The sequence below is a fragment of the Heloderma suspectum genome, chromosome 3, assembly GCF_057233095.1.
Source record: "Heloderma suspectum isolate Gila_16-S chromosome 3, 16-S_ref, whole genome shotgun sequence".
Lineage (NCBI taxonomy): Eukaryota > Metazoa > Chordata > Lepidosauria > Squamata > Helodermatidae > Heloderma > Heloderma suspectum.
This window is the reverse complement of record NC_139460.1, coordinates 257,072,485-257,098,389: the sequence shown is the minus strand read 5'-3', so window position 1 is coordinate 257,098,389 and position 25,905 is coordinate 257,072,485. Positions and strand designations below refer to the sequence as shown.

General features: G+C 43.0%; 1 protein-coding gene across 1 annotated transcript in view; it reads right to left on the bottom strand.

The window, feature by feature from the left end:
* The window catches only part of CFAP43 (cilia and flagella associated protein 43), an 84,944-nt gene extending 63,354 nt beyond the window's left edge, over positions 1-21,590 (bottom strand). Inside the window, exons 1-8 of the mRNA XM_084846382.1 lie at positions 21,522-21,590; positions 17,381-17,634; positions 13,272-13,368; positions 6,756-6,923; positions 6,286-6,436; positions 4,204-4,363; positions 2,997-3,050; positions 667-746 (exon numbers count right to left, since the gene is read on the bottom strand). Of these exons, the coding sequence (XP_084702508.1) occupies positions 667-746; positions 2,997-3,050; positions 4,204-4,363; positions 6,286-6,436; positions 6,756-6,923; positions 13,272-13,368; positions 17,381-17,634; positions 21,522-21,589 (1,032 nt within the window). The 5' untranslated portion in view covers position 21,590. The remainder of the gene's footprint in view (positions 1-666; positions 747-2,996; positions 3,051-4,203; positions 4,364-6,285; positions 6,437-6,755; positions 6,924-13,271; positions 13,369-17,380; positions 17,635-21,521) is intronic.
* Positions 21,591-25,905: the final 4,315 nt, after the last annotated feature.

The following is a 25,905-nucleotide window of genomic DNA, read 5'->3' as shown; positions in this document are numbered from 1 at the left end:
CCCCCCCCCCTCCACCAAAGGAACCCAAGGGGCTGGATGTGGAGCCTCTGCAGATCAGAGGTTCCACATCCCTACTCTACTGGCTCAAAATCTGGGTTGTCTTGACAAATATTTTTAAATGTCTTTCAAAGCAAAGTGTACATTCCTGTCTCTGCTTATAGTTACTTGTTTGCTTATTCCTGGTTTCTGCTTGAGGCACAGGACAATCTGAATGACATGAGCTTATATGACAGGGATCTTGGGTAAGAGGATCCACCCCTGGGGATTACACTAGGTGGCCTCTGGTATCATTATGTCTATTCCATAACTAGCAATGTATGAAATCTTCCGATTGCTGAATATTTACAGCATTAGACAAAAGGTTCTCTGAATGCTTGGCATCTTTACTGCCGGGGTTATGCACTGGGATCTCTAAAACACAGTTCTCTCTGCAGTGTTTGGGGCTGGGATTTATTTATGTCAAATGAACATGTCAATTAGCTAATATAAAAGCTATACTGCCAGGGCCTGGAAGTGACAGCCTGAGCCCACTAAAAAACCAGCCTCTTCTCTGTGGAAAGTTCAGGGGTACAAATACACTGTGTGTGCAGCAGTCCTCTACTATTCTTGCTCCACAAACTCTTGGGCAAGCAAGAGACTACAAGACTCTACCAAATGATGTCTTACATTTCCAGCTGCATACAGTCCATCCTTATGAAGTGCCATGGCGAGCAGGATCACGTTTTGAGCTTCCTTCCTTCCTTCAGCTATGTGAAGTATTCAGTACAAAGTATGAGATCTCAAAACATTATCACCTGAATTTCATAGCCTTTATAATGAACTGACAGCCTGTGAAAGCAGTAATGCCACACAGTAATGTGGCACAACCAGAAACCGTGTTTATTTTGTTTGGATTTATGTAGAAATGTATATCTCACACTTCTAGCACCCATGCACTACTCAGAGCAGCTCACAACAATTTAACACCACAGTACGATATAAAAGCGTACATTCAATAAAACTACAAAGGCAATCAAAATACAGTGGGAGATGCCATAGATAAAACAACCTTTAAACAAAACAACATGTAGCAGGCAAAAGCCTGCTGGAATAGAAACATCTTTGCCAAGTGGTGAAAGACTTTGGGCATTTCTACATGAGGCTTTTATCCCACACCTTTACTGAAGCTTCTGCTTCTAGATTCTTTGCAGGATTAAGACTGGCTCCTTTACACATGCTTTATTTCCAGGGTTTTTCTTTCTCTGCCTTTCTCTGTGTTTCATTACACAACTACTAAATGGTGCTGTGGTATAGTGGAATTGCGCAATTACATGAGACTTTCATTCCGCCATTTCTAAGTAATACTAGACATTCCTTGTTAGGAAAAAAAAAGCCACAATAATGGTTGCAAAGCACAGAAGAGGCTATGGAGGATGATGACGTCGTTTAAAGGACCTGCAAACTACCAAGAGCAAGTAATCATAGGCACACAATAAAAGCTTCATGTAGAAAGGCTCTTTGAGAGTGGGGGGCCACTCATACTTCACAGGGCTAGGTGTTCCACCATATTGGCGCAGCCATCAATACTGGCCATTTGCTTCCTATCAGATAACAGTGGACATGAAGAATACTATTATAATCCCTCAAAGTAGTAGTGAAGGCTTAGTGCCGGGACGTTGCCTCACAGGAGTGCCACTCTGCTGAGACAAGGACCACAATAACTAAACTAGGGGTGACAGAAGGTAGATCTCCAGATGTTTTAGACTTCAATTCTCAGAAGCTCCTGCCAGCATGGCCAATGGTCAGGAATGCTGTGAGTTGAAGACATCTGAAGATCTACTTTTTGACTACCCTTGAGCTAAAGGATCCTGGGTCATCACAAAATGATCCATGACTATCCGGTTACCCCATACAGGCCATCAAGCTTCTATATTAATTTGGATTTTCATATCAAATGGGACTAAGTGCTTATCCAAAGAGAAAGTTTAGAGAGCCCTGTATCTGATTTGTCTAATAGCAATAGATAAATCCCTTTTGTAAATAGCAGAACTATTTTTTCCTCCACCCGGAAGTATGTCCAGGCTCCCAGGGGGTTGTGATAGGATTATGGGTAGTTACAAATCCAGAGCAGAAAAGATCACAGCTGTCTTCTTGATGCTGTTGGTGCTGGAACCTTGAGTTGAATGGACCAGGGAGCATGAGAAGAAAGTGAAATGGAGGGCTCTAACTTTTGCTCCCTCCAAAACAAAGCCAAAAGGACGGTTTCACTTTATGACTCACAACATAAAAGTTAATAGTGGGAGCAAAAATTGTTTACCCAATGCTGTACCCAATCCTGATGCATTTTGTGCAGGTGTGCTCTTCAGGAGGGGGTTATTAATATTCTGTCCTGATGCACTTCTCCCTGAAACCCATCAGGATATGGTCCCTTTAATTGTCATTTTTACTCCACTACTTGAATCCTTATTGTCCTTCTGATAACACATGAAACCCACAGAGGGCTGGGAAGAGATAAAAGGAGGGCTCTTGACCACCATTCCAGATCCCAAACAACTGCTCTTCCCTTGCCCGTCTTCGATGACAACTGTGTGGCACACATGCAAGTGCTAAGGCATAGCCCTCGTCTCCCAGCCAGTTCATCCCCTCCGAACTGCCCCCCTTCTACACTGGCTGGGATGTTTGTGCACACACACAGGCATGTGCTCTCTCTTTCACAGAGTGGGAGAATATCTCCTTCTTATAGTACTATCCATCAGTTGTACCTATTTTTTAAGGTGCTAAAATTTGGTGCTTTGAGAATGAGCAGCTAATAATAAAACCTCTATAGGAGGCAATCACATCCTGGCAGCTTGTTTTCTTGGCTGTCCAATTATACTACCAGCACTGGAGAGCATTCTGAGAAAAACACCACGTCCCAGGTTTCCTACCAAAGAGCAATGCACATGAAGAATACTATTAAAATCCCCCAGAGTGGCAGATGCTTTCTGCAAAGGCAATTAGCATGAAAAAGTAAATACCTTCTCCTTTGATGGAACTGTGTGACAACGATCGAAAAGTTGCCCGTTTTTTTGCTGGAGAGGAAATGAAAATGTGTCAGTTGTGGCCTGTATTATTTATTGACAACTCTGCTAGAGCCAGATGTGATGTAATGTGAAGGCTTTGTTTCTTTTAATTTACACCAACCCACTTGTAGCTGTAAAGCAAATTCATATATTGTAGAATTTGAATGTACTGGTTTACTGAAATTCCTATTGCTGCTTCAGAGACAGAAGATTGTAATCATCTTCTACACATGGTGGGGCACTGGTTTGGGGACTGTATACCCCTACCATTATCTGTGTATCAGAAGGAATTTGTGACCGAGGCATACCCACAGATGGATGTGCAACTGACCAAGTTTCCACTTTCCTTCCACCTAGTTTTGAAGATGGAAGGAGTCTGTTTACTATTAGTATAATGCCTGTCTCTAAATAATGTCAAAAGCCACATTAAAGTACTTATTGGGATAGTTTTACATATAATACCATTAGGCTGCAATCCTATGCATCTTTAGACTGAAAAATGTCCTACAACTCCCAGCCTGCCCCAGCCAGCCACGCTGGCTAGGGCATACTGGATGTTGTAGGACTTTTTTCAGTTTAACATGCATAGGATTGCACCCTTAGTTAAAAATAATAAATATGAAGATTTTTAGGAAAATTGGTGACACAGTGATAAGGGCACCAATTGTGAAGGTTGTGAGTTCAAGTTTTCATATGGCATGGCTATACACACTAACTGAGGAATCGGATATACTTGATCGGGGAAGTCAGATGCTTCCTGGTACCGAGTGGGCAATGTAACTCTCCTGCATTTCAGAGAAAGTATATCTTAACAACAGCATCCAATCAGACATGCCATTTCAGATTTCCAGAGCAAGGAAGGGTGGTGAGGGGGTCAAGATTCGCAGCAACTTCACAGTTCAAAGGCCCACTCTTAAACAGCCACCCTTTAAAGAAAAGAATAAGAAGCAACAAGTGGGATTTGTGCCTTAGGCATGGATGTCTTGTAAATAATTAAACAGGCCTATATGCAAAAATTTACAACAGTGTCTGGAATGAGTGGGTTGCCCAGGTTTAGGTGGTCCTGAAGGAAAAGAATCACATGAGGTCTAAAACACTGTGTCCTATTCCCAGTGATTCAGAAAAGGCTTGGGATAATCTTTGGCTTCAAAACGATTCTCACCTTTAGCATCTGGTGAACGTTTTTGATGGACAATAACAGCTTTGAATGTGTCGGCACCGATTTTCAAAAAATATCCTTCTTCAGAGCCCATATACAGATCAGAGGTTGGTGTCCAGCAGTGGACAGTAGGGTGAACACAAGGCTGAATATCATCTTTAGGCTTCAATTAAAAAAAAAAATCAAGGAATTTCAGTTACAAAAGTCAATTACGCACAGACTGCAAGCAAGTGTACACCATTCCTCAATTTGATTTTTATTCAAAGTCAGGTAAGGATTTGCACACCATATAAACCATTATCAAGACTACTGAGGGTGCATTTACACGTACTTTTTGACACAGGACTATTTAGCCCTGGGATTGCAGAAATGAAGGGAGGCACACTCTGGCCCAGTCTACCAGCGAGGGGACCAATGGCCACTGACAGTTTGCATTCCCTGCCTCCCAAGAAGAACATCAAGGCAAGGAGAAGACCAATGCAATCCCACTGCTGGCCAGAGAAAGAGTAGTTGCAGGGGGCTTGTTTCCCCCATCTGCTGCCAAACAGAACACTCTGTTCCAACTGCCAATTGCCCTGAATCGCAGAGCTGAATCGTACACTCTGGACGAATCCACTGGCCAGGGAATTAAGAGCTGCTGGATTGTATGGGTTTGGGGTTTGTAGGGGTGTGTGTGTGCGCGTGTGTGCGCCTTGAAGATCATTAAGAGAAAGGTGGGTTATATATCTTTAATAAATAAATAAATAAATAAATAATACATTCCCGACAGTGAACCTAATAACATACTAACAGCGCCAAGTGTGGTAGTCCAAATAGTCCCCAGAAGATCTGCCACAGCTGGCACTGGCCTCTCTTTTAAAAATCCCCCCCTTTTGTTTAGGGCCTGGTGCTGGGAAGAGAAATGCTGGTCATGCAGTTGTATGTGTAGCCACCACCATCTCACTTACCCCTAATGCCTCTGGGCCCAATGTACACTGAGGCATTCAGAGACAGTGTGGGGGAATGAAGATGCTTTACTCAGCACTTATCTTCAGTGCTAGGTTGGCTGCCACCCAGTCTTCTGCTCCTGGCAAGCTTTCAGGGAGGGGTTGGAGGGCACCTTGCTCAGGGCCCCCTCAAACATGTTGCTGACCCTCCATACTCACTTTTGCACTATGCTATTTTATTCTGTACTGCTTGCATGCTAAAGTTATTATTACTTCGTGTTTTTCTTTGCTTTTATCCCCAAATGCATTGAATATTGAAAAAACAACTATCCCTTACCAGCTAGGAAAGCAGAGGAACATATAAACCAGAGAGAGAGAGATCAGCAATGCTTTAACCATTTATATATCTGTCCCGGCTTGCTGCGCTAATTGCTTTCTGTTGCAGGACTTAGAAACATAGGAAGGTGCCTTATACTGAGTCAGACCATTGGTCCACCTAACCCAATAGTATCGACACTGACTGGCAGCAGCTGTCCAGGGTTTTAGGCAGGAGTCTTTCCAGCCCTACCTGGAGATGCTGGGGATCAAACCTGAGACCTTTTGCATGCAAAGTGGGTGCTCATCCACTGAGCTGTGGCCCCTCTTCATATGGCTTTGGAAGTTACATTACTCTGTTGATGCTTAACAGCTACTGAAACTTCCAACATTACATGTAGAAGTGGGCCCTTAAGAGCAGGAGTATCTCTAGTTCTAAAGAGAGTGCCAAAAGCAGCTTAGAAGGTCACACGTATGAATCTCCTTGTAAAGTTTTCCACCTCCACTGGAGACGGTTGAATGCTATGAATGATCTGATATTAGAGCTGGAAACAATCACACGCATTTATGAATTTCCTTTAACTTTTCTGCCCCTGGGAGGATACACTGTCAGTTCAGGCATTTTTTAAAAACAACAGTAGTTAAAAAAGAAGAGGGACATCCCGATGCCTAAGAACTTGTGCATTCCATTTTCAGTTATGACTGGAAATACCCACATTTTCTTGAGAACAGTGCTCACTGTTCTGTGCCAATCTGTACTGGCTCCTAGGTAAAAGTTGTCCTTTCTCAGTGTCACTCCAATGCAGCAGCTCTTGACTACAAGTTTACCCATGGCTGAACTAACCTTAAATGTTTCTGCTTCATCCCCTACTAGGCCAGCAATGGCTGAATTGGGCAGCACAGGGCCAAAATAAAGATCAGCGACATTCGGATGGGAGAAGAAGCTGTTTTGCTCATCTATTAAAGATCCATCTTCACCAGGAAGCTTGACTGGCCTGAAGGAATGAGAAAAACGGCTTTTGGGAAACATGGGTTAAATACAGGAAAGTTTGATTTCAAAGCCAGTGAATCATGAGGGTTGCTTCATGTTATTTTTATAGCATGCTTTGGTAATATGCAAAGACCAGCTCCCATACACTTTCCCCCATGACACATAGATTATGCAGCTGATACAAATAATAGCACCCCAGTCCATAGACCACGACCCGAAAACATGCTCTACACTTCACAGATTGCAAAATACTCTGAAAGGGTGGTATAAAAAGAGTGGCATAAAGGATTAAACATGTCTAACTTTCTAATACCCTTACTTACTTTGACTTCAAAATGTGCTCTTCATTATTCCTTTCAATATTCCAAAGAGTAACAGAAGTCCCATCACACAAACACAACTGGTGCCAACTCATGGGATTAAAACTCATTGCGGACACTTCTACCCCTGGCAGTGACTGACTGCACAAGAGGACTTTCTTGTGCCAATCCCTAAACAAAAGTGAAAGAAAGCAAATATTAATTTGGTATTTATTTTTTCATTCTATTTTTTATTTATTTCATTTCTATATCACCCAGTAGCTGAAGCTCTCTGGGCAGTTCACAAAAATTAAAACCACAGAGTACAGTATAAAGCAATATAAAATATGAAAGCTTAAAACCACAATATAACAGAACAACCAGAATAAATCCTAAAAGCAATGCAGAGATTTAAAATACAGTTTTAAAACAGCAGAGCTAAAAGGCTAGGAAGCTAAAATGCTAAAATACTGGGAGAATAAAAAGGTCTTCACCTGGAGCGGGAAGGAGTACAAGATAGGTGCCAGGCAAACCTCTTCAGGGAGCTCATTCCATAGCTGGGCTGCCACAGAAGAGAAGGTCCTCTTCCTAGTAGCCACCTACCTCACTTCCTTTGGCAGGGGCTCCTGGAGAAGGACCCCTGAGGATTATCTTAGGGTCTGGGCAGGCACATATGGGAGGAGGCGATCCTTCAGATAACCTGGCCTCAAGTGGTTTAGGGATTTGAATGTTAATACCAGCACTTTCCCCTTCATGGATCACTGCCTGGTTGTGGCGAAGGGGCTTGCGTAACTCAGTGAAGCCATAAGCTATGCCGTGCAGGGCCACCCAAGACGGACAGGTCATTGCGGAGAGTTCTGACAAAATGTGGTCCGCTGGAGAAGGAAATGGCAACCCACTCCAATATTCTTGCCAAGAAAACCCCATGGAACGTATCACAAGGCTAAAAGAGATGACGCCGGAAGATGAGACCCTCAGGTCGGAAGGTATCCAATATACTACTGGGGAAGAGCAGAGGGTATTTCCAAGTAGCGCCAGAAAGAGTGAAGCGGCTGGGCCAAAGCCGAAAGGACACTCAGCTGTGGATGTGTCTGGTGGTGAAAATAAAATCCGATGCTGTAAAGAACAATATTGTTTAGGAACCTGGAATGTCAGATCAATGAATCAAGGTAAGCTGGAGGTGGTCAAACATGAGATGGCAAGATTGAACATCGACATCTTGGGAATCAGCAAACTAAAATGGACAGGCATGGGCGAATTTAATTCAGGTGACCATCATATCTACTACTGTGGGCAAGAATCCCATAGAAGAAATGGAGTAGCACTCATAGTCAACAGAAGGGTGTGAAAAGCAGTACTGGGGTACAATCTTAAAAACGATAGAATGATCTCAGTACGAATCCAAGGCAAACCATTCAACATCACAGTAATTCAAGTCTATGCCCCAACCACTGATGCCGAAGAAGCTGAGGTTGATCGGTTCTATGAAGACCTACAACACCTTCTAGAACTAACACCAAAAAAAGATGTCCTCTTCATCACAGGGGAATGCTAAAGTAGGAAGTCAAGAAATCACCGGGATAACTGGCAAGCATGGCCTTGGTGTACAAAATGAAGCAGGACAAAGGCTAATAGGGTTTTGCCAAGAGAGCACACTGATCATAGCAAACACTCTTTTCCAACAGCACAAGAGACGACTCTACACATGGACATCACCAGATGGTCAATATCAAAATCAGATTGATTATGTCCTTTGCAGCCAAAGATGGAGAAGCTCTAGACAGTCAGTAAAAACAAGACCTGGAGCTGACTGTGGCTCAGATCATGAGCTTCTTGTTGCAAAATTTCAGCTTAAATTGAAGAATGTAGGGAAAACCACCAAACCATTCAGGTATGACCTAAATCATATCCCTTATGAATATACAGTGGAGGTGAGGAATAGATTTAAGGGATTAGACCTAATAGACAGAGTGCCTGAGGAACTATGGACAGAGGTCCGTAACATTGTTCAGGAGGCAGCAACGAAATCCATCCCAAAGAAAAAGAAAGGCAAGAAAGCCAAGTGGCTGTCTGATGAGGCTTTACAAGTAGCTGACAAAAGAAGGGAAGTGAAAAGCAAGGGAGAAAGGGGAAGATATATCCAACTGAATGTAGAGTTCCAGAGAATAGAAAGGTGAGACAAGAAGGCCTTCTTAAATGAACAATGCAAAGAAATCGAGGAAAACAACAGAATGGGAAAGACTAGAGATCTCTTCAAGAAAACAGAGATATCAAGGGAACGTTTTGTGCAAAGATGGGCATGATAAAGGACAAAGAAGGCAGGGACCTAACAGAAGCAGTTGAGATTAAGAAGAGGTGGCAAGAATACACTGAAGAACTATACAGGAAAGATCTTAATGTCCCTGAATAGCCATGATAGTGCAGTCACTGAACTTGAGCCGGACATCCTCGAGAGTGAAGTCAAGTGAGCCTTAGGAAGCATTACTAACAACAAAGCTAGCGGAGATGACAGTATTCCAGCTGAGCTATTTAAAATCCTAAAAGATGATGCTGTGAAAGTGCTGCACTCAATATGCCAACAAATTTGGAACACTTAGTGGCCACAAGACTGGAAAAGGTCAGTTTACATTCCAATTCCAAAGAAGGGCAACGCCAAAGAGTGTTCAAACTACTGTACAATTGTGCTCATTTCACATGCCAGCAAGGTTATGCTCAAAATCCTACAAGCTAGGCTTCAGCAGTATGCGAACCGAGAACTACCGGAAGTACAAGCTGGGTTTCGAAGAGGCAGAGGAACTAGAGATCAAATCGCCAACTTTCGCTGGATCATGGAGAATGCAAGAGAATTCCAGAAAAACATCTATTTCTGCTTCACTGACTATGCTAAAGCCTTTGATTGTGTGGATCACAACAAATTGTGGCAAATTCTGAAAGAGATGGGAGTACCAGACCACCTTACCTGTCTCCTGGGAAACCTGTATGAGGGTCAAGAAGCAACAGTAAGAACCGGACATGGAACAACCGATTGGTTCAAAATTGGGAAAGGAGTACGACAAGGCTGCATATTGTCGCCCTGCTTATTTAACTTATATGCAGGGTACATCATGAGAAACGCCAGGTTGGATGAATCAGAGGTCGGAATTCAGATTGCTGGGAGAATTATCAACAACCCCAGATATGCAGATGATACCACCCTAATGGAAGAAAGCGAAGAAGATCTAAGGAGCCTCTTGTTGAGGGTGAAAGAGGAGAGTGCAAAAGCTGGTTTGAAACTCAACATTAAAAAAATGAAGATCATGGCATCTGGCCCCATCACTTCCTGGCATATGGAAGGGGAAGAAATGGAAGCAGTGACAGATTTTATTTTCTTGGGCTCCAAGATCACTGCAGATGGTGACTGTAGCCATGAAATTAAAAGACGCTTGCTCCTTGGGAGGAAAGCTATGGCAAACCTAGACAGCATAGTAAGAAGCAGAGACATCACCTTGCCGACAAAGGTCCGTCTAATCAAAGCTATGGTTTTCCCAGTAGTAACGTATGGCTGTGAGAGCTCGACTATATGGAAGGCTGAGTGCCAAAGGATTGATGCTTTCGAACTGTGGTGCTGGAGAAGACTCTTAACGAGTCCCCTGGACTGCAAGGAGGTCAGATCAGTCAATCCTAAAGGAAATCAACCCTGACTGCTCATTGGAAGGACAGATACTCAAGCTCAAATATTTTGGCCACCTAATGCGAAGAGAAAACTCTCTGGAAAAGACCCTGATGCTGGGAAAGACTGAAGGCAAAAGGAGAAGGGGACAGCAGAGGATGAGATGGCTAGATAGCATCACTGATGCAATGAATATGACTTGAGCACGCTCCGGGAGAGAGTGCAGGACAGGAAGGCCTGGTGTGCTATGGTCCATGGGGTCACGAAGAGTCGGACACGACTGAACAACAACAACAACCAGCACTCTGAATTGGGCCAGGAAATGGACTGGCAGCCAGTTCAGCTGGAAAAGTACTGGTATAATGTGATCTCATTGGCCAGTCCCAGTAATGATCTTGCAGCCCTATTTTGGACTAGCTGAAGTTTCTGGACTGTTTTCAATGGCAGCCCCACATATAATGCAGTAATTCAGACGAGAGGTTATCAAAGCATGGATAACTGTAACTAGTCTATCTCTGTCCAGATAAGGGCATAGTTGGTATATCAGCCTAAGCTGATAAAAAGTGCTCTGTGCCACTGAGTTCACCTATGCCTCAAGTGACAGTTCTGGATCCAAGAGCACCCCAAACTACGAACCTGATCCTTTAGGGGGAGTGCAACCCCCTCTCCAGAACAGGTTGAACATCACCTAGCCGGGCAGACGAACCACCCACTAACAGTACCTCCGTCTTGTCTGGATTGAGTTTCAGTTTATTGGCCCTCATCCAGTCCATTACTGTGCCCAGGCACCGATTCAGAACAGCCACTACCTCACCTGTGTTTGATGTGGTAGAGCTGGGTGTCATCTGCATATTGATGGCACCTCAGCCCACATCTCTGGATAACCTCCCCCAGCAGTTTCATGCAGATGTTAAACAGCATAGGGGATAAAATAGAGCCCTGTGGAACCCCACGGCATAATTGCCAAGGCACAGAGCATTAATTCCACAGCACCACCTTCTGGAATCAGCCATCCAAGTAGGAGAAGAACTACTGCAGTGTAGTGCCTCCAACTCCCAACCCAGACAACCTATCCAGTGTAGGTAGGTATCGGAAGCTGCTGAGAGGAGACTCAACAGGCTCACACTCCCCGTCTCTCTCCCGGCAAAGGTCATCCCACAGGGTGATCTAGGCAGTTTCCATTCCAAAACCAGGCCTGAAACCCAGTTGAGATGGATCTAGATAATCTTTTATTCTAGAGTGCCTGGAGTTGTCCTGCAACCACCCACTCGAGCACTTTGCCCAGCAAGGGCAAAGAGGCAAAGAGGGCAAAGAGGCCCAAAGAGGCTGGCACCGATCCCTCTATCAAGGAGGAATTTACAGCCTCCTGGACCCAGCTGGACATCCCCTCCTTGTGTGATGTTTTGATGCCATATTGATGTAATGCCCATGAAGGGCAAGGGTCGAGCACACATTTACATTTAAAATTTTAAAATGTTTTGTCAATTTTTATTCTGTCTCTCCAAAAATCTTGAGGCAGCTTAAAATAATTAAAAACATAAAACAAGTCATACACAAGTCATACACAAGTCATCTACAGACATAATAAAAAAACAATGTGATAAAAATCCTGCAACAATATATTAACTGAAAACAATTCAAGCAGCAAAAAAAGGGATCAAATGAGGCCCCAAATGCCTGCTGGAACTGATGGGCTTAGTTTTACATGGCTTTCTTAAAACTAACAGGGTGCTGAGCTGATATACCGTCTCAGACAACTTATTTCAGAATTTCAGGGCTACGGCTGAAACGGCCAATCTTGAGTGTTGTGAACTGGCAATTCTTATCTGTAGTGTGATGAGAAACATTTTAGAAGCTATAGAAGACTGCTATCAGTGCTTGTTGGCAGTGGATTATGATTATTTGGACTTCCACGTTTTTAAAAAATTTCGACTGAGTGATTTAACCTGCATTTTGCAGGCAAAAGAGTAATCTGAAGGCAGCCATTTGGAATAAGTGTATAGACAGACCACATTTGCACAAAATGGTAAGCCAGAGTTGTTCAGAATCCTGGCTTAGCCTCCATGAGAAAGCACCCTGGTCTATGTTGCCCAATCACTCTTGGCTCCTCCTGCAAGTGGGAGTGGTTAAACTAACCAGGGATGTACCAGTGAAGAAAAGCTTAGTGTTGCAAACTCCATATTATTCTGCTCACTCCCCTAACAAGCCTGGATCCGGAAGCCAACTTCAAAACTTCGCTTGCCTTGTTAGAGGAGCAACAAAGCAGGAATCCTGATTCAGACATAACTATAAGCTTTTCCTCCTTGGTAATTTCCTTGTTAATTTAGCCACTTCCTGGTTAGTTCAGCCACTCCCACTTGCAGGAGGAGACAAGCGGGTGCCATTAAGCAGTATACAGCAGCACGCTTGATTGTGGACAATATGCCAGGATTCTGAAGTATTTTGGCTTAGCATTTTGTGCGACCTTGAGTGTACGTGTGCAGGCTAAATATGTGTGATTAGGTGCTTGTGGACGTTATATATGCAGCAACAAAGAAGTAAAATAAACATTATTTTGTCTGAGCTGCAAAATTAGCTACAAATACCCAGAAACCCATTTTAAGACACACAAATTTATTTATTTATTTAATTAAATGCATTAATCGCCCATCTGGCCAGTCACCCAGCCACTCTGGGCGATGTACAACAATAAAAACAGTTTACACAATAAAATTCAACATTAAAAACATCACATTTCTAAAATTACGCTAGTCCACCCCAAATGCCTGCCTGAACAACCATGTTTTTAATGCATGACGGAAGCTCATTAAAGAGGGGGCATGGCGGAGTTCCCTAGGGACTATAAAGAACTATATCCCTGTCCATATTAAAACAATGTGTCCAACACTTACCATATTGAAAGGGAAAATTCTGGGAGTGAAGAGTAACTCGCTAGGTAAGGACTTGCATAACTGAATGCTAGCAAGGTATAGTCCAGGCTGGCTTGTCCTAAAATATAAAACAGCACAGATTTTATATCTCTGCATGCTTCATGCTATAAGTTGGGTGTTTTATTTCATTCCCTATCATACTATTATGCTGGGAAGTCTCATTATCTTTCAACTGTGAGTCATCATGACTCTTTGGACAAATCTGTTTCAACTTTTCCAGCCTGAAAGGAAATGGATGGATAACAGCAGGCAGTCTGAGGCCCAGCATCCAACAAACACAAAGTCCTAAAGACTGCTTCTACCCAACCTTTGCTTCTTGCTTCCAAAACAGACAACAACTACACAATGTATCCAGGCCAAGGCAGATATGTGCTGCCTCTTCTATATCCTTTTTAAGGAACCATTTTGCACATCCCTTGTGGTTCTGCTTGATATGAATTATTGTAACTTTCCCAGCATTGCTCTCTATTCCCCCAAGAGGAAGGAGGTAACTTCTGGAATATGTAGGCTGTCCAGAACAATTTTCTTTTGTCTGATAATTCCATAACAATTCACATTACTGTATCTAAGAAGATGATTTAAATCAGTATTATCACAGAAGAACTTAAAAGGTTTTCCATATCTCTGGTTAGGAGACAACAAAAATGAGATAATAGGCCCCATCCAAGGAACCACACCTACTCTGGACAGTTCTATGCATGGTTAGTCAGAAGTAAGTCCCAGTGAGATGAATGGGATTTACTCCCATGTAAGCATGCATAGGATTTGAGCCTGACTATAAGCACTTTAGCCAAAAGGAAGCTTAGAAAATGTGTCCTAAATAAGGGCATGGCCTGGAGAAGAGGGGCTTAAACTCTTTCTCCAACTTAAAAAGGCCCCTGGAAACTGCTATTTGGAAAATGACACTGCTACCTGATTTAGACACACACACCCTGTAGCTAATAACAGCTTTGTATGCGTGTGTGAGAGATTCCAGCAGGGGCAAATGGCTTGACAAAAGGATTAAACTCTTTCCAGTGCCATGCTTTTGATCCAAATCCGTCCCCGCCCCATATGGCTGCAGAAAAAAGATGTCAGGATATCCAATCACAGATCTCCCACATCACACCTTATCTGGCCTGAGCTTTCTCACCTACTTTTTAAAAATGAGCAAACTTACTTTTTTAAAAAATAGTGAATCTAGAAGACTGCAACTTTGGATTTTGAACTAGATAAATATTATCTCCATTTCAATGACACGGAACAAGTCTTAGAGGACAATCTTAAGCATCCTTGCTCAGAAGTCCTGTTGAACTCAGTGGGGCTTACTTCCTATGCACTTACTTGAGAGTGGAAGCCCCACTGAACTTATTTCTGGAACTTATTTTGGAGCAGACATGCCTAGAATTGTGCTTATATTCTATTTTATATTTCATAATAGAGACACTATTTGTATATTTTATAATAGTCATCCTTTTTGTATGGAACTTTTGCACCATTCTTTGTTATTTACCTTCCCTGAAAACACTAATAAACAATCATTTATGAGGCCTGCCTAGCGTCAGTTCCTTTTAGATTTTGAATAATTGCAAAGAGCTTTTTATTTCAGCCGGCCTTTAGGTGATACTGTTTGTAGATAAATGCTGTTGATCTGAATCTTGACTTTTATGGCACTGTTATTTTTCATTTTATTTATTTTAGTATATGTTATATGGGCTGCCATTCAACTTGAGTATCTTGTTTGGTAGAAAGATGGCTAAGGAATTTTATAAATAAATAAGTGAATAAAATACTTGTAAATAAAATATAAATGACTAGGAACAAAACACAAAAAAATGCATGTAAATCTCATGCTTAGCTGCCAAGATTGTCCACTGAAGTAAGTGTTAGGCATCCTTGAGGATGGATTTGTTCCTCAGGCAAGGCCATTTGTGAGGTCCAAAAGAAAAGTATGGTTTGGGATTTGTTTGAGGTCACACGCAGGAGATGGACAGGACATTTTATGGCACCTAGAAAATGTAGATATTTTAAGGGCGCAATCCTATTCAGATAGGTGGTCGTGTCCGAACTTGGAGGCAACCACCTATCCAATGCAGGGCAGGAGAGGCATGGAGGCGATTCTTCCCTCCGAGCTTCTCTTGCCCTCCACTTTTGGCTAGACAGGTGGGAGGGCGGAGCGGGGGAGGAGGCTGCTGTATGACACACAGGATGTGTCATACAGGCATTTCCATCCTCTCCACCCCGGAACACCCCCAGACACGCCCCTTTTCGACTGCTCCACACTCCTCTTGTGAGCGCGGAGCATGGGGCTGTTCTGCACTGCCTCTGAGGCAGCGCGGAAATGGGGGGAGGTCGGTTCCCGGAAAACCAGGTATCCTATGGCCACCTAGCCGCTGTCTAGCGGTGATAGGATTGCTCCCTCCATGGATTAAAGAAGACTACATCTTATTTTCAAGGCATTAATGAATCATTCTTAAAGTTCCACTTTAAAACTGCAATAATATACCCATTTACCTGGGAACTCAATGGGACTTTCTTCTGAGTAGATACGCATAAGATGTAAATGTGCTGTAAATGTATTAATTCCAGAGATTTTTGTCACTCATTGAAGAGTTATCAGAAAGTCATGATTTCAGAAAATTTCCCTTCACATTAAATTCCTTCTCATTCAGAAATATCCCAAGTCATTATCGCTCATGGAATAAAAACAATTGCTCCAACTTTTTGCACACAACATAAAACATATGCCCAAGTTAGCTAATGAGATGGTCTCCCAGGGGTTAGTTTCATGATACATTTTAGTGGGAAAATATCTTGATTGGGTGTAAAAAAAAATGTTTTACAGCTCCAGATGGCCTCAGGGCAGCTTACAAAATATTGAAAGTAATTATCAACAACAATCAAAGCATAACAGTTAATTAAGAATACAGTCACTAAAATTACAAACTCATAAAAGCAAGGGAGCAGAAAGATAAAAAAGTTGACATGCAGTGAAATCCTAAACATGTTTATTTAGAGGTAAGTCCCATATAACTTACTAGCAGCTTACTAGGGATTTACTAGCAGCTTACTCCCTCATACATGCATTTAGGTATGCAACCTTAAAACAGTACACACGCATGCGCGTGCGCCTACTGAAATTAAAAGGTCTTCTCTAATTTCAGGAGGGTAAGGATAGAGCTAGCGTGGCAGGCTTCCCAGAGAGGGAGTTCCAGAGACTGAGAGAGAGAGAGAGAGAGAGCGCTACTACGGAGAAATACCTCCACTTCATCTGCCAAAGAGGGGACCTGGAGAAAAGTATCTTCTTAGGATCTAAGTGTGCAAGGAGACTAGTAAGAAAGAAAGAGTTTTCGTAAGTAGCCTGGATCAAGACACTTTGAAAGCCAGTGCAGCTGTTTTAGCGCCAGTATAATGTACTGCACCCTTTGGCTCTTCCCTGAAACTAAATTGACAACTACATTTTGAACAGAATGGAAGGTTTCAAACAGTCTTGAAAGGCAGCCCCCATACAGCATATTATACAAATCCAGCCTACTGATGACCACAACATGTATGGTAGTGGCCAGCTTATATTTGCTCTTGATTTTATTTTTTGAATCAGACATAACTGGTCTCCCACCCTGCCTTCTGTCTTGCTCCATTTTTACAGAATTCACACATCACAAAACTAGTCTCTGAGGACCTCATACTGGGCTGATTCAGGGACATTTCTGTTTTTTTAATTTGGTCCTACTGCACAATTATTATTGGTGATCATTCTCATGACTTTTATTCACTTTATTCAAGGCACATTCCTATGCTGTCACACTGGCTGGGACATGGTGAGAATTGTAGGACTTTTTCTTTCTAAGCATGCATAAGATTGCAACCTTAGAAACTGAGCTCAGTAATGTTTTAAAACTCCATCATAGGCTAAATTTATGCATGGCAAATATGTATGGGATTGTTATGGAATAAAGCAACACAGGAATATGAATACTGATTCTCTACCTGGCTGGTCTCTTAATTCAATATATTTTTTTCAAGCTTTCCCCTAAAGCAAGTTTTATTTCAAGATGGTTTTGATTGAGGGTATCCACATGTTTAGTTACCTTTTAATTTGGCTACTTTCTTTAGTCCTGGAAAATTGTGGATATAGATTGTAGGATTCAGCTGTCGGTCAGAAAAGGCAACAACATTTTGGTTTGCATTCACTGCAAAGGCTCCTATACTTCCATACTGACATTGCACGATTGACCTGTCCTGTGTGTCGATGTTAATAAAAATGATGTAATTGCCGCATGGATAGCAGATAGTCCTGTTGTTGACAAAACCAATATTCCTGTTGGTGAATCCCTGCACCCACCTTGGGAGAAAAAATAAATTAGGATTATATGGCATTTTAAGAGAAATAAAGTTATTCTCCAGCATACAGTACTGGATGACATAAAACAAAATTTCCACTGAGCAAATCCAGTGCAGTTTGTGTAGTATGATTACATACAACACACTTAGATAGAAAAGTCTTTGATAAAGGGTGCAATAATCCTTGACCTCAATTCATATTGAATGAACGAACGAATGATAGATGAAATTCTTTTTGGACTTTAATAATGTATTTATTTCAACATCATCATCATTCATGGAGGTATGTCAATGACATACCTCCATAAATGAAAAACAGTGTAATAGATGGAGGGAAGGTCCCAGACTTCCTTTGTTGTTATCAACACTCAGTCACATTTATAGTTTATATGGATGTACAGCACAACTTATGGTTAGCCATTCAGAAACTTTAAAAAAAAGTTTAACCAATTAGATGCATCAAAAGCCAACACACATACCATCTTCCTGATGCACGTATAACCCAGGTTGATAAAGGGCCAGCTCACGGGGTATTTTTATTTGACTTGATCTGCAAATCTACGAACCCTTTCTGCATCTATACTCTTGAAGTATGTGTCTGGCCTGAAGGACAGCTCCGTGTGAAATCCAGAATTCTGACATGGGCAATACTGATTCTGGATTAACTAAAGCAGAGGCACAAATGGATGATCATGGGAAAGGCTTTGGGGAGATGGAGAGAATCTTTTAGAGATATGCTCCGTAGAGCAAATACTTGATCCTCCCTTACTACAAATGGGTGGGCTTTGGAGACTTGGTAAGAATGGAACTTACTTACTAGGTAAATGTGCAGAAGCATGCAGCCTTACAACGGAGGAGGAAGCAGTGATGCAGCTAGGGCTGGATCTCAGGGCCAAAGTCCAGGACCTACTTCCCAGGAGCCCTGCAAATGGCCACCCAGAGAATGGTAGCTGATAAGGGACAGCAGCAAACAGGCCCAGTGTCCGTAGCTGGGCAAGGGGCTGATGCTGGTGGTCACTGAAGCACCCTTCCTTTCTCATTTTTAAAAACTTTAAAAATTTTAATTTTTTTTTAAAAACTTTAAAAAATGAAGCACCCTGCCAGGCATGCACATGGTTACTGAAAGTCACTTTATATATTTTTACTTTAAAAATAGATTATCCTTTTCTATAACAAAACGATGCTGATACCCCAGAAAATGCGTCTAGCATCAGCATCCTATTTTATTCCCGTAGTCATGGTGGTGCTATGATTTAAGTGAATTTAAAATGAGAATCTGCACATGCTCAGAGTATCCCTTTTTGTATCAGGGCCAGCAAACAATTTTGCTCTACCCTATCAGGAATTTAGAAGCAGCTACAAAACATGGATGGGAGAACAAAATGAAGCAGGACATAGGCTGATAGAATTTTGCCAAGACAACTCACTGTGCATAACAAACACTCTCTTCCAACAACCTAAGAGACGACTTTATACATGGACTTCACCAGACGGTCAACACCGAAATCAGATTGACTACATCCTTTGTAGCCAAAGGTGGTGAACATCTATGCAGTCGGTAAAAACAAGACCTGGAGCTGACTGTAGTTCAGATCACGAACTTCTTATTGCACAATTTAGAATCAGACTAAAGAGAACAGGGAAGACCCACAGATCAGTTAGATATGAGCTCACTAATATTCCTCACGAATATGCAGTGGAGGTGAAGAATAGATTTAAGGGACTAGATTTAGTAGATAGGGTCCTGGAAGAACTATGGACAGAAGTTCGCAACATTGTTCAGGAGGCGGCAACAAAAAATGTCCCAAAGAGAAAGAAAACCAAGAAGGCAAGATGGCTGTCTGCTGAGACACTGGAAGTAGCCCAAGAAAGAAGGAAAGCAAAAGGCAACAGTGATAGGGGGAGATATGCCCAATTAAATGCAAAATTCCAGAGGTTAGCCAGAAGAGATAAGGAATTATTTTTAAACAAGCAATGTGCGGAAGTGGAAGAAGATAATAGAATAGGAAGGACAAGAGACCTCTTGCAGAAAATTAGAAACATCGGAGGTAAATTCCAGGCAAAAATGGGTATGATCCAAAACAAAGATGGCAAGGACCTAACAGAAGCAGAAGAGATCAAGAAAAGGTGGCAAGAATATACGGAAGATCTATTTAGGAAGGATAATAATACTGGGGATAGATTTGACGGTGTGGTCAGTGAGCTAGAGCCAGACATCCTGAAGAGTAAGGTTGAATGGGCCTTAAGAAGCATTGCTAATAAAAAGGCAGCAGGAGATGATGGTATCCCAGCTAAACTGTTTAAAATCTTGCAATATGATGCTGTCAAGGTGATGCATGCCATATGCCAGCAAATTTGGAAAACACAAGAATGCCCACCAGATTGGAAAAAATCAACCTATATCCCCATACCAAAGAAGGGAAGCACCAAAGAATGTTCAAACTATCGAACAGTGGCACTTATTTCACATGCCAGTAAGGTAATACTCAAGATCTTGCAAGGTAGACTCCAGCAATTCATGGAATGAGAATTGCCAGATGTACAAGCTGGGTTTCGAAAAGGCAGAGGAACTAGAGACCAAATTGCCAATATCCGCTGGATAATGGAGAAAGCCAGGGAGTTTCAGAAAAACATCTGTTTCTGTTTTATTGACTATTCTAAAGCCTTTGACTGTGTGGGTCATAACAAACTGTGGCAAGTTCTTGGTGGTATGGGGATACCAAGTCATCTTGTCTGCCTCCTGAGGAATCTGTATAATGACCAAGTAGCAACGGTAAGAACAGACCACAGAACAACGGACTGGTTTAAGATTGGGAAAGGAGCACGGCAGGGTTGTATACTCCCACCCTACGTATTCAACCTGTACGCAGAACACATCATGCGACGTGCTGGGCTTGATGAAGCCAAGGCTGGAGTTAAAATCGCTGGGAGAAACATTAACAATCTCCGATATGCAGATGATACCACTCTGATGGCTGAAAGTGAGGAGGAGTTGAGGAACCTTATGACGAAGGTGAAAGAAGAAAGTGCAAAAGCTGGGTTGCAGTTCAACCTCAAAAAAACCAAGATTATGGCAACCAGCTTGATTGATAACTGGCAAATAGAGGGAGAAAACGTGGAGGCAGTGACAGACTTTGTCTTTCTAGGTGCAAAGATTACTGCAGATGCTGACTACAGCCAGGAAATCAGAAGATGTTTACTTCTTGGGAAGAGAGCAATGACAACTCTTGATAAAATAGTGAAGAACAGAGACATCACACTGACAACAAAGGTCCGCATAGTTAAAGCAATGGTATTCCCCGTAGTAACCTATGGCTGCGAGAGCTGGACCATAAGGAAGGCTGAGCGAAGGAAGATAGATGCTTTCGAACTGTGGTGCTGGAGGAAAATTCTGAGAGTGCCTTGGACTGCAAGAAGATCAAACCAGTCCATACTCCAGGAAATAAAGCCAGACTGCTCACTTGAGGGAAGGATATTAAAGGCAAAACTGAAGTACTTTGGCCACATACTGAGAAGACAGGATACCCCGGAGAAGATGCTGATGCTAGAGAAAGTGGAAGGCAAAAGGAAGAGGGGCCGACCAAGGGCAAGGTGGATGGATGTTATTCTGGAGGTGACAGGCTCGACCTTGGGGGAGCTGGGGGTGACGACGCGTGGGCTGGTCCATGAAGTCACGAAGAGTCGGAAGCGACTGACCCAATAAACAACACAAAACACGGAATGTATTTGTGTGGGGGGGGGGGCGGGTGGAGAAGAGAAATGTTCGTGGCGTGCTTCAGAACAGGGCAGGGTCTAAGATGACCCAGCTGCACCTGGGAGGAAGGGTCTTGGGGAAGGCGCTGTCGGAAACAGTAAACACCAGGCAGCCCACCCCCACCCCCTTCGCACCTCACTTCCAGTTCAGCTTTCTGCGTAGAGGATCCCGGGCGGCGACCGGCCCCCTTGCCAGCATCCATGGTACCCGCTGTGTTGCCGGATCCTCCTCCAGCAGGGGAGCCGTTTACATCCGTCTCCTAGCAACACCTGCCGGTTCCGGCCATTGGCTAAAATGGAACTCCCCCCCGCCCCGCTTTGGCGTTTCAGGTCACGTGCTGTAAGTGGGGGGCGGGGGCGGGGGCGGGGGCGGGGCTGGGGCTGCTTTAAAAGCCAATCCCAGCGAAGTGTCTTTCGCACTTCTGACTCGCGTCCACCTTGTTAATGCTGGCAAGGGTTTGAGGATGGGCTCTCCCCACCTCCATCCCTGCTTCTGGAAGGAGACAAGCGCCTTTACAAGCTGCCTCCTTAAAGTTATTTTTTAATACGTTAAAGCGGGATATAAATGCTTAATTTTTTAAAAAAGTTCCTTTCCCATATGAAGATTTGGGCTGCACACTTAAAGGGAAGCCTCATTCAGCTCAGTGGAACTTAGTTCCATACGTAGGACGAAGATAGTGGCAGGCTGATTAAAGGAGGAATGTAGCCTTAAACCTTCAGGCTGCAATCCTGTTCACACTTATCTGGGACTAAGCAGCATTGAACTCAATAGGATTTCCTTCTGAGCAGACACGTGTAAGCTTGCATTGTTAGGCTTTCTGTCTTTCGCGACCCGCACAACAACTCTGTGAGGTAGGTCATTGCTCCCATTTTACAGCTGCAGAGCATGATCTGACCAAGGCTGTACGATGGGGCCTTATCTGAGAGTGACAATTCACCGAAGATGTTGACGTGTCAGTAGCGCACAGGTTTTATGCATTCAGAGCCATTCCAAGCTATCAGTTTATTGTGCAACAAATATGCATTTATTTCTTATTTGTACATAGGCAGCACATTTTGCTTCCAGGTTGCTTTTTTCTTGTAGAGAAAATTAGATTCTTCCCCCGAACAGCTCATTTATTGTTACTGCAATTGCTGTATGAAATAGAATTGTGCTACTGTCACAAGCATTTATGGAATATTTTTCTTATGTAATTATTAGTGCCAAGCAACACAATTCTCTCCCTCTCCAAGTTATAAAACATGAAAAGCTTTTAAAAATATATTTTAAGAGCACCCACTCCCCCACTGTATAGCTGCATAGTTGCAGCATCTATCTAGTCATCTCTTTTTTCAAAAGCAGGAAAAGTAGATGGTGGTGGAGCAGTGGACCAATTTGACCACAAGGCTGGCCCATCCAGCTTGTGGGCCTTGGCTGAGGCCCTTCCCCAAGCTCCCACTTCCCTCTCCCAGTTGGGAGGGCAGATAGAGTCTACACAATGCCCTACCATTTGGGGAATCTATTGTTTAGCTTCTTTGTTTTTAAATTTGGGGAAAACATCTTTAGAAGATGTTTCCCCCTTACCCACTGTAGCACACATCACGTGTGAGCAAGCACAGCTGCTCCTGCAACAAGGTTTTCCTCTGCCCAAGACTGGAGGATGCACTTAATTTATTAACATAAAGAAGGGTAAGAATCCCCCCCCCCCCGGTAACAATTTCCAGAGGGATTGCTGTATTATTTGGTTGCAGCATAAACAACAAAGAGTTTAAGGTGCCACAAGACTCTTAATTGATTTTCCTCTCTGCTCACACTTGCTGGTGTTTTGGGGCCAGGGGTTCCCTTAGAGAGGGATTGTGGCTCAGTGGTAGAGCAGCTGCTTTACATGCAGAAGGTCCCAGATTCAATTTGTGGCATCAATGCAGTTTCTGTCTCACAGTAAATAGCTGCTTCGGGTGCAGGGTGTGTATGTTTTTTGTCAGGACTTTGTGTTATGGCATCATTCATCATGTGTTATGGCATTCATTCATTGTGTGTGAGTCCATGTTGTGGAGTTAGCATGGCAAGATGTGTTTCTGTGAGTCCATGTCAAGGCACGTGTGTGAGTTTGTCACAGTGTGTCATGTGCGCTTAGCTCTATATTGTGGCCTTGAATGACTGTCATTAAGTATATCAGCCACATATCCTTACATGTGTCTGTGAGAGAGTCTGTATTGTGACATCAGTGTGATTCTTCCTTTTCCACACCTGCTATTTATACTTTCATTTGAGTCATTTTTCCACATTTTTACATATACAAAAGAAAAAAAACCTTGATCATACCAGGAGGGGGGTGCAAGGGATGGGGGATTCAGGGTGAGGTTGTTAATCACAGATAGATAGATAGATAGATAGATAGATAGATAGATAGATAGATTTCCTGGAGGAAAAGGCTATCTATGGCTATTAGTCTTGATGGCTATGTGCTACCTCCAGTACCAGAGGCAGTGATCCTATGTATACCAGTTGCTGGGGAACATGAGTGGGTAGGGAGGGTGCTGTTGCACTCATGTCCTGCTTGTGGGTTCCTGGTGGACAGCTGGTTGGCCACTGTGCGAACAGAATGCTGGACTAGATGGACCCTTGGTCTGATCCAGCATGGCTCTTCTTATGTAGGTATTCTCTGTGACAGGAGTACAGAAATTCTTTTCAGTCCAAGGGCCAGATTCAGTTTTGGAAAAGCTCTCAGGGGCTGCATTCCAGTGGTGGGTGGGACTGAAGGAAAATGGGGTGGTGCCAATAATACCAGCAGATTTTAGCTTAAAGGTCTTACTGCCAGTAACTAAGCCCTGGGAGAGGCATTTCAATCTTTTAGAAAGGGGAAAAAACTGCACAAAAGCTGGGAAAACGGCTAAGCAATCAGTGGTTGGGGGAAAGGGGTGGGGCCAAGGGAAGGTGGCACAGTTATCTGGGGAACCTTGGAGGGCCAGATTGGGACCCCAAGGGTTTGAGCATGTGGGGCCCAAAATACCAAAAATGCAAGCATATTTTAGCTTACAGCGCATGCTATCAATAACTAAGCTTTAGGAGAGGGATTGTAACCTTTGAGAATGGGAAGAAAACTGCATAAAAGCTAGAAAACCACCAAATGATTGGGGAATGTGGGTGTGGCCATCTGGGGAATCCCAGGGGGATGAATTGGGACCCCAAGGAAGGCTGGGTTTGGTCCTTGGTTCTGCACCTCTGCTCTGTGGCTTGGATTGATTTGCACTGTGTTATCTGTGTGTGCGTGTGGGTCCCTGTCACAGTATGTATGTACTGAAGTGGCTTGTGTGCAGTTCTAAGGTGTGTAGTCTAGGGTGGGTGTCATTCTGAAACAGACATGCATGTGAGCTCGTCTCATGTGTGCAAGTCTGCATTGCACTGCGTGTGTGAGTGCACATTACATTTTTGACTCTGTGTTGGTGTGTGCATCACTTTTCACTTAAAACGAAGGGCTTTTTAAATCCTAGAATCTAATTTTAATTCTCCATAACGCCTTGTGAGAGGGTAGGACAAATCTCAATACATGGCCTGCAAGATGAAATGCTTACCCAGTAGAAAGAAGTCAGCATGTTAATCCACCTATTTTAAACCTTCTTACTGTTGATACAATAAGTGAGTATTTTCTTCCTTCCTTGTGAAACTAGATAGCAATAGTATACAGACAGGTTGCCAAGCCTTCTGTTTTCTCTTTCTTTCTTTCTTTCTTTCTTTCTTTCTTTCTTTCTTTCTTTCTTTCTGATAGTTCAAGCCAGGCACACACAGATGTCTGTCACTGAGAAGAGCCAAGAACACCTTTTGGCTTGCTAGGCAAGGGCATAGGCCTCCTCCAGTTATGCTTGTTCTCATGTGCCATTCCGCCAGGGGATAAGTTGATTGAGCTATAAATACTTCAGTGAAATAATAAACTAGCAATAAAGAGATTGTGGAGCAGCATGCTAAATATTGGAGAGCTTCTAAACATGAAAAGCAAGCGATAAACCTCTGAAGTTGCTTTTAACCAACTTTCAAGTATAACTTGAAGTCATGAAGAGCGTGTGTGGTAAAATCTCAGTCTTCCATGCTGAGGACATGCCTGAGCCTTTTCACTGCTGAAGGACAAAGGCTAAGAGTGCAGTCCTGTGCTGTGCTGGCTGGGGAGTGCTGGGAATTGTAGGACTTCTTTCTTTCTAAACAGGATTGCACCCTAAGCAATCCACACCGCTCCCCAGTCATCTGCTGGTAGTACAGGCAAATAGTCCAAGAGAGCACCAGACATGCACATATGATATAGGTTTCCTAAAGTGCTTGCTCTAAGGTGGTGTCATCTTGGACACCTTCTGATTTGAAAGTTCTATCCTCGAATCCTAGAGTGGTTGTGCTGCTTCAGTGATAAAAGGCATTTTTCACATATTCAGAAACATTTTCCTCTTTATTACTTGATGCTTGCTAGGACTTGAACCCTTTCAGGTTCCAGACCTTATATTAGGGATGCAAAACCTTATGCCTGGGGGCCGAATCCAGTCCTCCCTGGGATCT